This window comes from Bos indicus, chromosome 10 (genome assembly GCF_029378745.1).
Source record: "Bos indicus isolate NIAB-ARS_2022 breed Sahiwal x Tharparkar chromosome 10, NIAB-ARS_B.indTharparkar_mat_pri_1.0, whole genome shotgun sequence".
In the NCBI taxonomy this organism is placed as follows: Eukaryota; Metazoa; Chordata; class Mammalia; order Artiodactyla; family Bovidae; genus Bos; species Bos indicus.
Genome location: NC_091769.1, coordinates 18,654,033 through 18,667,425, shown reverse-complemented (window position 1 = coordinate 18,667,425; position 13,393 = coordinate 18,654,033). Strand labels below are relative to the sequence as shown.

At 47.3% G+C, this 13,393-nt stretch overlaps 1 protein-coding gene across 1 annotated transcript; it reads right to left on the bottom strand.

Annotated features, from left to right (window-relative positions):
* Window positions 1-7,068: 7,068 nt before the first annotated feature.
* NR2E3 (nuclear receptor subfamily 2 group E member 3) lies at window positions 7,069-12,487 on the bottom strand. The gene is made up of 8 exons (XM_019967903.2): window positions 12,352-12,487; window positions 11,691-11,817; window positions 11,396-11,499; window positions 11,057-11,305; window positions 10,776-10,951; window positions 9,672-9,918; window positions 9,317-9,422; window positions 7,069-7,201 (listed from the first exon to the last, which is right to left on the bottom strand). The coding sequence occupies exons 1-8, from the start codon at window positions 12,443-12,445 to the stop codon at window positions 7,069-7,071; spliced, it is 1,236 nt and encodes a 411-aa protein (XP_019823462.1). The 5' UTR covers window positions 12,446-12,487.
* Between the last annotated feature and the right edge of the window lie 906 nt (window positions 12,488-13,393).

Below are 13,393 nucleotides of genomic sequence, written 5' to 3'. Positions count from 1 at the left end.
AAGTGATGAAAGAGAAAAACCTACAACCCAGATTATTGTACCCAGAAAGGATCTCATTCAAATATGAAGGAAAAATCAAAAGCTTTACAGACAAGCAAAAGCTCAGAGAATTCAGCACCACCAAATCAGCTCTTCAACAAATGCTAAAGGATCTTCTCTAGACAGGAAAGAGAAAAGATTTATAAACTCGAACCCAAAACAACAAAGTAAATGGCAATGGGATCATACTTACCAATAATTACCTTAAATGTAAATGGGTTGAATGCCCCAACCAAAAGACTGTGGCTGAATGGATAAAAAGACAAACAAACAAACACACACACACACAAAAATGACCCCTATATATGCTGTCTACAAGAGACCCACCTCAAACCTAGGGACACATACAGACTGAAAGTGAAGGGCTGGGAAAAGAGATTTCATGCAAATGGAGACCAAAAGAAAGCATGAGTGGCAATAATCATATCAGATAAAATAGACTTTGAAATAAAGACTGTGGAAAGGGACAAAGAAGGACACTACATAAGATCAAAGGATCAATCCAAGAAGAAGATATAACAATTAGAAATATATATGCAGCCAACATAGGAGCACAACAATATATAAGGCAAATGCTAACAAGTATGAAAGGGGAAATTAACAGTAACACAATAATAGTGGGAGACTTTAATACCCCACTTACACCTATGGATAGATCAACTAAACAGAAAATTAGCAAAGAAACACAAACTTTAAATGATACAATGGACCAGTTAGACTTAATTGATATCTATAGGACATTTCACCCTAAAACAATGAATTTCACCTTTTTCTCAAGCGCACACGGAACCTTCTCCAGGATAGATCACATCCTAGGCCATAAATCTAGCCTTGGTAAATTCAGAAAAAATTGAAACCATCTCAAGCATCTTTTCTGATCACAGTGCAGTAAGATTAGATGTCGACTACAGGGAAAAAAAAAAAAAAAACTATTAAAAATACAAACATATGGAGGTTAAGCCACACACTTCTGAATAACCAACAAATCACAGAAGAAATGAAAAAAAGAAATCAAAATATGCATAGAAACGAATGAAAATGAAAACACAACAACCCAAAACCTACGGGATTCAGTAAAAGTAGTGCTAAGGGGAAGGTTCATAGCAATACAAGCCTACCTCAAGAAACAGGGGAGAAATCAAATAAATAACCTAACTCTACACCTAAAGCAACTAGAAAAGGAAGAAATAAAGAACCCCAGGGTTAGTAGAAGGAGAGAAATCACAAAAATTAGAGCAGAAATAAATGCAAAAGAAACAAAGAGACCATAGCAAAAATCAACAAAGCTAAAAGCTGGTTGGTTCTTCAAGAAGATAAATAAAATAGACAAACCATTAGCCAGACTCATCAAAAAACAAAGGGAGAAGAATCAAACCAACAAAATTAGAAATGAAAATGGAGAAATCACAACAGACAACACAGAAATACAAAGGATCATAAGAGACTACTATCAGCAACTATATGCCAATAAAATGGACAACTTGGAAGAAATGGACAAATTCTTAGAAAAGTATAACTTTTCAAAACTGAACCAGGAAGAAATAGAAAATCTTAACAGATCCATCACAAGCACAGAAATCGAAACTGTAATCAGAAATCTTCCAGCAAACAAAAGCCCAGGACTAGATGGCTTCACAGTTGAATTCTACCAAAAATTTAGAGAAGAGCTAACACCTATCCTACTCAAACTCTTCCAGAAAATTGCAGAGGAAGGTAAACTTCCAAATTCATTCTATGAGGCCACCATCACCCTAATACCAAACCAGACAAAGATGCCACCAAAAAAAGAAATTACAGGCCAATATCACTGATGAACATAGATGCAAAAATCCTTAACAAAATTCTATCAAACAGAATCCAACAACATAGTAAAAAGATCATACATCATGACCAAATGGGCTTTATCCCAGGGATGCAAGAATTCTTCAATATTTGCAAATCAATCAATGTGATACACCTCATTAACAAATTGGAAGATAAAAACCATATGATTATCTCAATAGATGCACAGAAAGCCTTTGACAAAATTCCACATCCATTTATGATAAAAACCCTCCAGAAAGCAGGCATAGAAGGAACATACCTCAACATAATAAAAGCCATATATGATAAACCCACAGCAAACATTATCCTCAATGGTGAAAAATTGAAAGTATTTCCCCTAAGTCAGGAACAAGACAAGGATGCCCACTCTTACCACTAATGTTCAACATAGTTTTAGAAGTTTTGGCCACAGCAATCAGAGCAGAAAAAGAAATAAAAGGAATCCAAATTGGAAAAGAAGAAGTAAAACTCTCACTGTTTGCAGATGACATGATCCTCTACATAGAAAACCCTAAAGACTCCACCAGGAAATTACTAGAGCTAATCAATGAATACAGTAAAGTTGCAGGATATAAAATTAACACAGAGAAATCCCTTGCATTTCTATACACTAACAATGAGAAAAAGAAAGAGAAATTAAGGAAACAATTCCATTCACCATTGCAACAAAAAGAATAAAACACTTAGGAATAAATCTATCTAAAGAAACAAAAGACCTATATATATAAAACTATAGAACACTGGTGAAAGGAATCAAAGATGACACAAATAGATGGAGAAATATACCATGTTCATGGATCGAAAGAATCAATACAGTGAAAATGAGTATACTACCCAAAGCAATCTATAGATTCAATGCAATCCCTATCAAGCTACCAATGGTATTTTTCAGAGAATTAGAACAAATAATTTTGCAATTTGTATGGAATTACAAAAAAACTCAAATAGCCAAAGCAATCTTGAGAAAGAAGAATGGAACTGGAGGAATCAACCTGCCTGACTTCAGACTATACTATAAAGCAACAGTCATCAAGAGAGTTTGGTACTGGCACAAAGACAGAAACATAGATCAATGGAACAAAATTGAAAGCCCAGAGATAAATCCACACACCTATGGACACCTTATCTTTGACAAAGGAGGCAAGAATATACAATGGATTAAAGACAATCTCTTTAACAAGTGGTGCTGGGAAAACTGGTCAACCACTTGTAAAAGAAGGAAACTAGAACACTTTCTAACACCATACACAAAAATAAACTCAAAATGGATTAAAGATCTAAACGTAAGACCAGAAACTATAAAACTTCTAGAGGAAAACATAGGCAAAACACTCTCTGATATAAATCACAGCAGGATCCTCTATGACCCACCTCCCAGAGTAATGGAAATAAAAGCAAAAGTAAACAAATGGGACCTATAAACTTAAAAGCTTTTGCACAATGAAGGAAACTATAAGCAAGGTGAAAAGACACCCTTCAGAATGGGAGAAAATAATAGCAAATGAAGCAACTGACAAAGAATTAATCTCAAAAATATACAAGCAACTCCTGCAGCTCAATTCCAGAAAAATAAGTGACCCAATCAAAAAAATGGGCCAAAGAACTAAACAGACATTTCTCCAAAGAAGACATATAGATGGCTAACAAACACATGAAAAGATGCTCAACATCACTCATTATCAGAGAAATGCAAATCAAAACCACAATGAGGTACCATGTCATGCCAGTCAGAATGGCTGCTATCTAAAAGTCTACAAAGAATAAATGCTGAAGAGGGTGCAGAGAAAAGGGAACCCTCTTACACTGTTGGTGGGAATGCAAACTAGTATAGTCACTATGGAGAACAGTGTGGAGATTCCTTAAAAAACTGGAAATAGAACTGCCTTATGACCCAGCAATTCCACTGCTGGGCATACACACTGAGGAAACCAGAATTGAGAAACACATGTACCCCAATGTTCCTTGCAGCACTGTTTATAATAGCCAGGACATGGAAGCAACCTAGATGTCCATCAGCAGATGAATAGATAAGAAAGCAGTGGTACATATACACAATGGAATATTACTCAGCTATGAAAAAGATTGCATTTGAATCCGTTCTAATGAGGTGGATGAAACTGGAGCCTATTATACAGAATAAAGTAAGTCAGAAAGAAAAACACCAATATAGTAATATTAATGCATATATATGGAATTTAGAAAGACAGTAATGATGACCCTATATGTGAGACAGCAAAAGAGACGCAGATGTAAAGAACAGGTTGTTGGACTCTGGCAGAAGACGAGGGTGGGATGATTTGAGAGAATAGCATTGGAACATGTATATTATCATATGTGAAATAGATCGCCAGTCCAGGTTCAATGCATGGAGCAGGGTGCTCAGGGCTGGTGCACTGGGATGACTCTGAGGGATGGGATGGGTAGGTAGGTGGGAGGGAGGGTCAGGATGGGGAATACATGTACACACATGGCTGATTCATGTGAATGTATGGCAAAAAACAAAAAAAATGAATATATGAATTGGTAATCTGAAAATATTATAATAAAACATACCCACCTGGAAAAAAAATGAAAACTAAGATCATGGCATCTGGTTCTACCACTCTATGGCAAATAGATTGGGTAACAATGGAAACAGTGACAGACTTTATTTTGGGGGGCTCCAAAATCACTGCAGATGGTGACTGCAGTCATGAAATTAAAAGCTGCTTGCTCCTTGGAAGAAAAGTTATGACCAACCTAGATGGCATATTAAAAAGCAGAGACATTACTTTGCCAACAAAGGTCCGTCTAGTCAAAGCCATGGTTTTTCTAGTAGTCATGTATGGATGTGAGAGTTGGACTATAAAGAAAGCTGAGCACCAAAGAATTGATGCTTTTGAACTGTGGTATTGGAGAAGACTCTTGAGAGTCACTTGGACAGCAAGGAGATCCAATCAGTCCATCCTAAAAGAAATCAGTCCTGAATATTTATCAGCAGGGCTGATGCTGAAGCTGAAACTCAAATACTTTGGTCACCTGATGTGAAGAACTAACTCATTAGAAAAGACCCTGATGCTGGGAAAGATTGAAGGTGGGAGGAGAAGGAGATGACAGAGAATGAAACGGTTGGGAGGCATCACCGACTTGATGGTTATGAGTTTGAGTAAGCCCCGGGAGTTGGTGATGGACAGGGAAGCCTGGCGTGCTGCAGTCCACGGGGTTGCAAAGAGTCGGACACGACTGAGTGAGTGAACTGAACTCAACTGACCTCCTCTAATTCTCCAAGACTTCTTCCTGGAGGTCCCAGTCTCTATCCCAGTGTAGAATTGGTGTGCTCACACATCCCAGATACTAGCATGTGAACTTCAGCTGGCTGCCTTTGCAGTTTTGTATTCCCAAAAGCAAGACTGCAGCATAATGTTCTGGGCCTGTTTGGTCATACTTCACCCATGCTTCTTGCTAATATGCCTTTACTCAGACTTTCTATATGTGGGGCCTTTAAACCTTATGGATAAAACTTTGGATAGGGAGTTGGCTAGTATCATGGCATTATCGACATTAAATGACCCAAATAACTGAGGCAAGTCAGATGCTTCTGGAAGTTCAAGAGTCTCGAGTAGTGCTTAAGTGGGAAGGGATTAAGCTGGGCAGTATTTGCCCTACTGTGTCCTCTCTGGGCACCAGTCTAACCATCATTTCCAGAGCAGAGTGTTCTGAACCACCCTTCCTGCATCAAGACAACAGATCTCTGAAAAATGAGGAGAATGCATACACAGGCCAAAGGGCAAGGAAACACCAGGATTTCTCACAAGGCCTTTTTTTCTTCTGGGCTTTAAACATTTCTTCTTTGGAGATAGAAAATGAACAGAATTGTTCAGCTGGTTCCAGGGGCAGGGGGGCATGGGGAGAAGGCAGTGCCAGAGTTAAGTAGAGTCACACCAAGTTTTGGGTCCTCTCTTAATTTTCACTTATAAATGGGGATAGTTGATCCCTCTGCCAGATTAATCTGAGAGTTAAATAACAATACACATTCAGTGCTTATTTCACTGTCTTGGTGTATCTAGTGCCTCATACATATTAACATTTTAAAAAGTACTTTTTCCTAGGTCTTCTGGATCTGCCTTTGAAAAGGAAGAGGTTTGTCTGAACTTCATCTTTCCATAAGGAATTAAAAAGTGATGGAGATTCCCCTCCACAAAGAGTGCCTGTGGCTGCTATGTTGAGTTGCATGGTGCTCACCTTTATTTTCAGGGAGGTGATGAAGGATGGGGAAGAACGATGGGGAGAAGCTTTGGGGTACTGGGATGCCATCTGGAGAGAAGCTGGGTTGCTGAATCCTCTGGGAGATTTTTCACTGGATTTGAATTCATGGCACCTGGACTCTGACTCAGAGTGGCAACCAGATGGAACTCAACCCTGTGCTCACACCATCAGTGTCCTCAAAGGGAGAACCTTGGCCACATTTATTTTCCTGTTTTTGTTTTTTCACTTTTTTTTTTTTTTAGGTCCAACAATAAAGTGCACAAATCTTAAGTGCATGGTGCAATTAATTTTTAATGAGTGAATAAGTTTGCAAAACCACCCCCCTGATCAAAATGAAGAACATTTTTAGCATACCTTGGGCCCCTTCCCAGTCAACCCCACCCCCCACCCAGAGGTAACCTCTATTCTAACTTCTACAACCATTGCTTAGTCTTGCCTGTTCTTAAACTTTATATAATCAGAACTGGTGCCTGGATGGTTTTGTTTGTGTCTGAAATAGATCCATGTTGTCACACAATATTGATGGTTCATTCCTTTTTATTGCTGTTTTATAAGATTTCCCTGGTGGCACAGATGGTAAAGAATTTGCCTGCAATGCAGGAGATGTGAGATCAATCCCTGGGTTGGGAAGATCCCCTGGAGAAGGGGATGGCTACCCACTCCAGTATTCTTGCCTGGAGAATTCCATGGACAGATGAGCCTGGTGGGCTACAGTTCATGAGGCCGCAAACAGTCAGACACGACTGAATACGTATAGACCACAGTTAATTAGTCCACCCTGCTGTCACTGTACAGTTTGGGGCTGTTATGAAAAAAGCTGCTTCAAACATTCTTTTGGTGGACATTTCTGACAGGTACACATATCCATGAGTGCAACTGCCAAATCAAAGGGTAGCCCAGATTTTTAGCTTCAGTAGATTGCTTCACAGAGTGGTTGCACTCATTTTATTTCTACTTCCACTAGTTTTTGAACATGTCACAAAGGAGCTTCTCCATCGGAGTATTCCCTATGGTCTTGCGGAAAAAGAGGAGCTCAACACGTTCAGAACTGATAAATCTCAAAGACGGGAGGAGCAGGAGCAATTTCCCAAACCTGGACAGGAGACAGGACACCAACAGCGTGATTATCAGCTTCAGAGCCTGAGTCCTGAGCACAGCGCCATTCCAGGAGAGGCAGAGGGAATGGAGAGGAGAGATGAGAGGTGCCCAGGGCAAGTAAGGAGGAATTTCAAGGAAAGGCCCCATTCACCTACCCTAGACCCACTGTGGCCTTCCTCCAGTGTTTAGTTAAGGAGTGTGATGAAAATAGTGAATAAATATTGTTTATTATGTGTAAAGATTATAAAGTAAGAAGTTACTTACATTAATAGTATGTGAATATATTATTAATAATCATATAATTATTATAATTACATGATCATTAATACCACATATATTGAATAAGAAAATAAATTCCTGGGAATTCCCTGGTGGTCCAGTGACTAGGACTCAGTGCTTTCACTCATGGGGCCTGGGTTTGATCCATGGTTGGGGAACTAATATCCCCACAAGCCACGTAGTGTGGGGAGAAAGAAAGGATATAAATTCTCTGTAAGCCACCTAGGATGATAAGATGGCTTGATATACTCATCCATAAAAATAGTCATTGTAGTTTTTAAATGAGAACCATTTGCCAAGGCAAGGGTTCCCAGCTCAGAGAAGCTAGATGGTGAAGTCCCGAGAGGCAGATGGGGGCGCATTATGCTGACCTTCCTTGGGTGGGAGATCTAACAGCTGGGGTCATTGCCCACGGTCAGGAGGCCACATCCAAGTGGGACAGCTCCAGGTTCAGAACCTCCGTTCTACCACGGAGGTCTATGGGAAGCCTCCCCCACCTCCCAATGACCTACTGAAATTGCCTTGCAGTACCAAGGTCTTTGTTTCTCTTGTGAGAGCCAAGTGGGTGGCACTGAGCCATCATACACCCCCCATCATGCTTCTGCTGGTGCTGGGGCAAGCTGGACAGCCCCAGAGCACTGTCTCTTGCCCCACCATCCCCGCAGCCCCAGTCTCAGCCAGTAACCATTGTCCTCCATACACAGCCAGGCCCCGGGCTAGGGTCCATGCCTATGGCTTATGCCAGATTTTGTCATGTTCCCTGAAAACTCTTCCTCCTGACTTTCCTTTTTCTGTCATCTACCTCTTTCCCCAAAGAGCTCCTCTATCTCATTCTTTATCCACTCAAATACCAGGTCTGAGCCATCCCAACACCTGGAGGCTCCTGCATCTGTCACTGCCTTTCCATTCCCACAAACAGACCTTCAAGGACTCCCTGGATGATGGCAGGGTCTGCCTTCCTCCCTGTTGGAGGCTCTGCACTCACCACCACGCCTCTGCGTGAAGCCAGCTCTGTGGAAAGCATTCTCCTGCTCAATGATCTGCAGTGGCTCCTCTCTGCCTGCCAAACCAGATTTGGCCTCTGGCTGCCCTTCAAAGTCCTGAGCAGGCTGGTTCCAGAGAGCCGTTCTGGTTTAGACCCCTACCTTCTCACTGGCGGCAATCAGTTTTGCCTTCCAAACTGGTCTCTTGACCTAAGAATATATGTATATTTGCTTCTCTCCCTCACTTTGTGGGCTTCCCTGGTGGCTTAGATGGTAAAGAGTCTGTCTGCAATGCAGGAGGCTAAGGTTTGATCCCTGGGTTAAGAAGATCCTGGAGAAGGGATTAGGTACCCACTTCAGTCATGGACAGAGAAGCCTGGTGGGCTACAGTCTATGGGGTCACAAAGAGTCAGACATGACTGAGTGACTAACACTTAATACGCTCCCTTTGTAAATGAGTTTCTCTCCTTGTATACCCTCTCCTTCCTCAACACCAGCCGTGCCTCCACAAATCCCTCTCAGCAGTGCTTTGCACCCTGCCTCCCAGTGGGTCTCTGTCTCCTTCATATGCATGCAGCCCTCAGTACCCGCTAGGCTGGTCCTCAACTTCAGCATGGCCACTGGGCCGGGCATCCCCTAGAAGCAGTGAGCTTGCTTTATGCTTTTTTTGGTCCCTATTCCTGGGCCTGGTGCTCTGCCTGGCACACAGTAGGTGTCAGCCATGTGCTGGTTGCACTGAGATCCCTGTCCCATCTAATGAGTGCAGCCCTAAGACAGTGTCAAAAAGGTGGGCAGAGTGGTAGAGAGCTGAAGGGACAGATGGGCAGGTAGGCAGGTGCTCAGGTCACCTCACAGGCTGGCTGGGGTGATGGGCCTTGCTGTGCTGGCTGAGCATCACCTGAGACTGGTCCTGCAAGGCCTCCACGTGCTCAGGATCCTTCAGGCCGCGTGTTTCTGGAGAGAAGCAGCAGCTGTGAGCTTCCCTCCAAGGCCCCCCACCCGCTCACCATCAGCCAGAGCCTCAGGAGTGGGGAGCCCAGCAGCCCAGGAGCCATGCAGCCCTCCCCTCCTGCTCGCAGGGAAGAAGTCTACACACATTCAGGGCTATGAAGGGTGATGGAGGGAAAGTGAGAGGCAGAAGGAAGTCACCAAAATTCCCTGCCTTCATCCCCACCCACTCTCCTCTAAGACTTGGACAAAGACCTGGTTTGAAGAGGACCAGGGCCTTCATGCAGGCGAACTCCGTGGGGTCCACTGCCAGTGCCCGGAACCGTGAGATGGTTTCCTGCAGGATTCGAGTCTCCGCACTGGCCAGCACCAGTCGGCCCTGAGAGCTGCCGCCAGCAGAGGCCTCGGGCAGGGCCAGCAGTGGGCAATTGTCCAGAGGCAGAGACCACTGGATGGCTCCAAGGAGGAAGAGTTCACTCCACGCCTCTTCCAGCAGGATCACCTGTGCCCAGAGAGGGGGGTGAGGGCAAGTGTGATGGCTGATCACAGCTCCTCTGGCCCAGCCTGGAACCTCTGCCACGTTCTCAGCTGTCTTAGGAGAGGACGGGCTGGTCCCAGGTACCCAGAACATTCTGACCTCTGCTTGACATCAGCCAGGGGCTCGGAGCTCTGGGTCTTGGCACCATCCAGCCCAGATGCCTCAGTTCTAAGACATTCTCTGGGCTCCATCGAAAGGTAGAGGTGGAGCACAGGCAAATCCTGGAGCCGTGAGAAGCTGGGCAGCTCAGGGACACTCCCCACCAGCATCCCAAGTCGGCCATACTCAGCAGACTCAGTCGCTTCTGAGCTGCTTCATCCAAACCACTGGCTAAGGACTGCTGCGCTCAGCGTGCCTCTCCTCCTGGATGCTGACAGGTCGCCTTGCTCATGAGAAGCCCAGAGGCATGAAGAGGCTGGGCTGAAACTCAAACCCAGAAGTCAGGGGGGCATTTGTGTTCCAAGGGAGCCCAGATTTGCCCACTGATGCTGTTCACAGTGTGCAGACCACCCTGTGACACAAAGACAGAGCATCTCTATCTAAGGCCGGAGGGTTTGTCTAGGAGGAAAGAAGACCCAGAGGGGCATAGACACTGCCTTCTAATGTCTGGTCCCCATGCATACCTGGCCATCAGTGTCCCCTAAGTGATGACCCCAACTGCCACATCCCAGAGATATGTGCCCATGACCATCGCTGACTTTGAGACACGCGTGTCTCCAGCCTTTACCATCCCCAAGCTGCATGCCCCTCCAATCATCACCTGCACAGGGAGGTGTGCGCCCCCAGCCCAGCTGACTCGTGAGCCCCCCTGACGAGTATACCTGATCCCGGAAGGGCAGGTTGGAGAACACTGGCAGGTTCTTGGCCCACTTGACGGCCATGAAGAGCAGGCGAGCAGACGTCTCATGGATGCTGTCCAGGGCACAGGGAGAGGAGGAGGAGTATGGGGACGAGGGGAACTCGGGATCATTGCTGGTGACATCGATATTCTCGTCGGCTGTCGGAAGAGAGGTTGTGCCTCAGCCCCTGTTCCGAGGCAGGCAGAAGTGGCTTTTCAGGGACCTAGGTGTGGGACCTGGAGCTCAGCCATCGACCCACTTACCATCCTCAGGCTCCAGCTTAGTGCAGGTTTCGGCTGTTATCAGGCTGGCCATGAAGTGGTGGTGCCCCGGAGGCGTGAGGGCCTGGGGTCCCAGGGCTCTGGCTGCAGAGACAGGTGTGGGCCCCCGAGAGCTGGGCCCTGCGAGGGCCGGCGGGGTCGCCAGGGGCTGCAGCCGGGGCTCCGTTTCTGACTCCACGCTGTCCATTCGGACCTGGGCGGTGCTCCGTGGCTGGCGCTCATTCTGCACGGCTGGGGAGGTGGAAAGGGTCAGGACACCCCACGGATCATGCACCCCCATATCTTCTGCCATGCCTCTCCGGGATGGGGTTCTTGACTCACCATCCTGGTTCATGCCCGCCTGCAAGCACTTCTTCAGCCGGCAGGCCTGGCACTGGTTGCGGTGGGCCTTGTCCACCGGGCACATCCCTGCCCCTACCTGGCACCTGCGGGTGGAGGGGAGCCCCAGGGAGTCAGGGTCCTGCCCGGGCCCTGGGCCATGGGTTTCAGACACTTTGGCTGCAGCCCCTTCTCCCCTGAGCATCCTCCACTCCCTCCCTCCCAGAACACTCAGTGGCCGGCGGGGCTCTTCTAGATGAGGGGGGACTCCTCTGGGGTGGGGGGCCCCCTCTCTCACCTGTAGATGAGCCTTCGCCTCACGCTCCTCTTGAAGAAGCCGCTGCAGCCGTTGCAGGCGTAGATGCCATAGTGCTTCCCGCTGCTGCTGTCCCCACACACGCGGCACTGGAGCGAGGGGCCCACGCCTAAGGGCAAGCCTGGGCTGGGTGGGGGCTGCGCCGGGCCAGTGACATGCCATTCCCACCTCCTCAGGGACCCCTCCACCCTCCTTCCCTCACCGTCCTCACGTTCCTATCCACCCACATTCAGACACACCCGTGTCTCTCCCAGCTGGAAAACGTGTCCCTTGTCACACCCACTCCCCACTTCTCCATGGCCAGTTCTCAACAAGTGACACTCTCTGCTCCACTTCCCCGTCCCTCTCTCTGCAGGTGGGCTCAGGCTCCATCATGCACAAGAGCCTTCTGGACACCGCCACTAGGGATCTCTGCTCCTGCCCTTTGAGGGCCCTCTTCTCTCCTTTCTTCTCCCATCTGATCAGCTATCCTCTCTGACCCCCATGTTTCTAGGATTCTGGGTTTCCTGGCAGGTTTTCTTACACTTGCCTATAGCCCTGGGGGCTTGGCCTGAGTTGCTCTGGCTCCTATCATGGTCCCTGCAAACCTGTGACCCACACTCCACTCCCCAAGGGTCTATATATGCCTTGAGATTAACCATACCTGTCGGCTCCTCCCCCAGGCCCCACCTGCCTGGAGACTCCTTCCTGGAGGCGGACACGGCCGCCGGCACCGCTGCAGCCACGTTGGAGCTCATGGGCGCTGTCGGCCTGTCTTGGCAGGTCCCAGGGCAGCCAGTGCCTGCCTAAGGGAAGCCTCAGGATTTCTGAGCTGGACCCAGCCCTGCCTCCCTCTCTGAAACTCTGTCTCTCTTCTATCTCTCCTTCTGCCTCTGTCTCTCTCTCCCCCTTGCCTCTCTTCTCTGTGCTCCTGCCTCCTGCCCCCTCTGTCTAAACTCAGGAGCTGCCCCAACTTGCCCTCACAGCAGCAGCTCTGGCTCGGGGAGATTTCTCCCAGGGCAGTGCTGGACGCAGCTTATGATCCTCTTAATCTTTACTGTCTCCACAGGGGATCAACCGGCCACACCTGCGGCATTACCAAGGTGCCCCTGGGAGCCGGTCATTCCTGCTGCCCCCACACCAGCTCCCGGGCTGCCCAGTTCCTCGTGCTCTGTGCTCCCGAACTGTTCGAATTGTTAAGGGAGGTGTGGACTCCACCTACGCCAGGACAAGTGGGTCTGGGGACAGGTGTGTGTGGCTCCACACACGGGTGCTCACTGCTGGTCCTGGGTAAGTCCAGCTTTCTGCCCCAGTGCTTCTCACCTAATCCCTTGATAAGAGACTACTTAGGGCTCAGGATTTAAGGGTCTGGGCACCCCTGGAGGGCTAGCAGCCCCCAGATGCCCCTACAGAGGCAACTCCTATCACAGGTGGAAATGGGTTAGATGTAGGGTCTGAGGCCAGCCTGCAGGCCATGGGCGCTGGGCCCAATGTGGAGGGTCTCCTGCAAGACTGGAGGGGGCGAGGACACAGCTCCTGCACCTGCCTACCCTGACTTGCCTTCACAGTCCCAGGTCAGCTGGTCCCTTGGCTTCCCCAGACTCAGTCTTCCCAGCTCGAGCCCAGGGGTGGTTCTGAGGTGGGGGATGAGCCCTGGGGCAAGGGTGGAGACAGCCAAGACAGATCCAAGTTCAAATCCCTGCTCT

Bases quoted from the DNA above. Each gene is read 5' to 3' on its own strand.
- NR2E3 (XM_019967903.2), bottom strand. From the start codon at position 12,445: ATGAGCTCCAACGTGGCTGCAGCGGTGCCGGCGGCCGTGTCCGCCTCC. The intron at 11,500-11,690 runs GTGAGAGAGGGG...CTCCACCCGCAG, and splicing joins AGGCGAAGGCTCATCTACAG to GTGCCAGGTAGGGGCAGGGA. The intron at 10,952-11,056 runs GTAAGTGGGTCG...CTCTTCCGACAG, and splicing joins TAAGCTGGAGCCTGAGGATG to CCGACGAGAATATCGATGTC.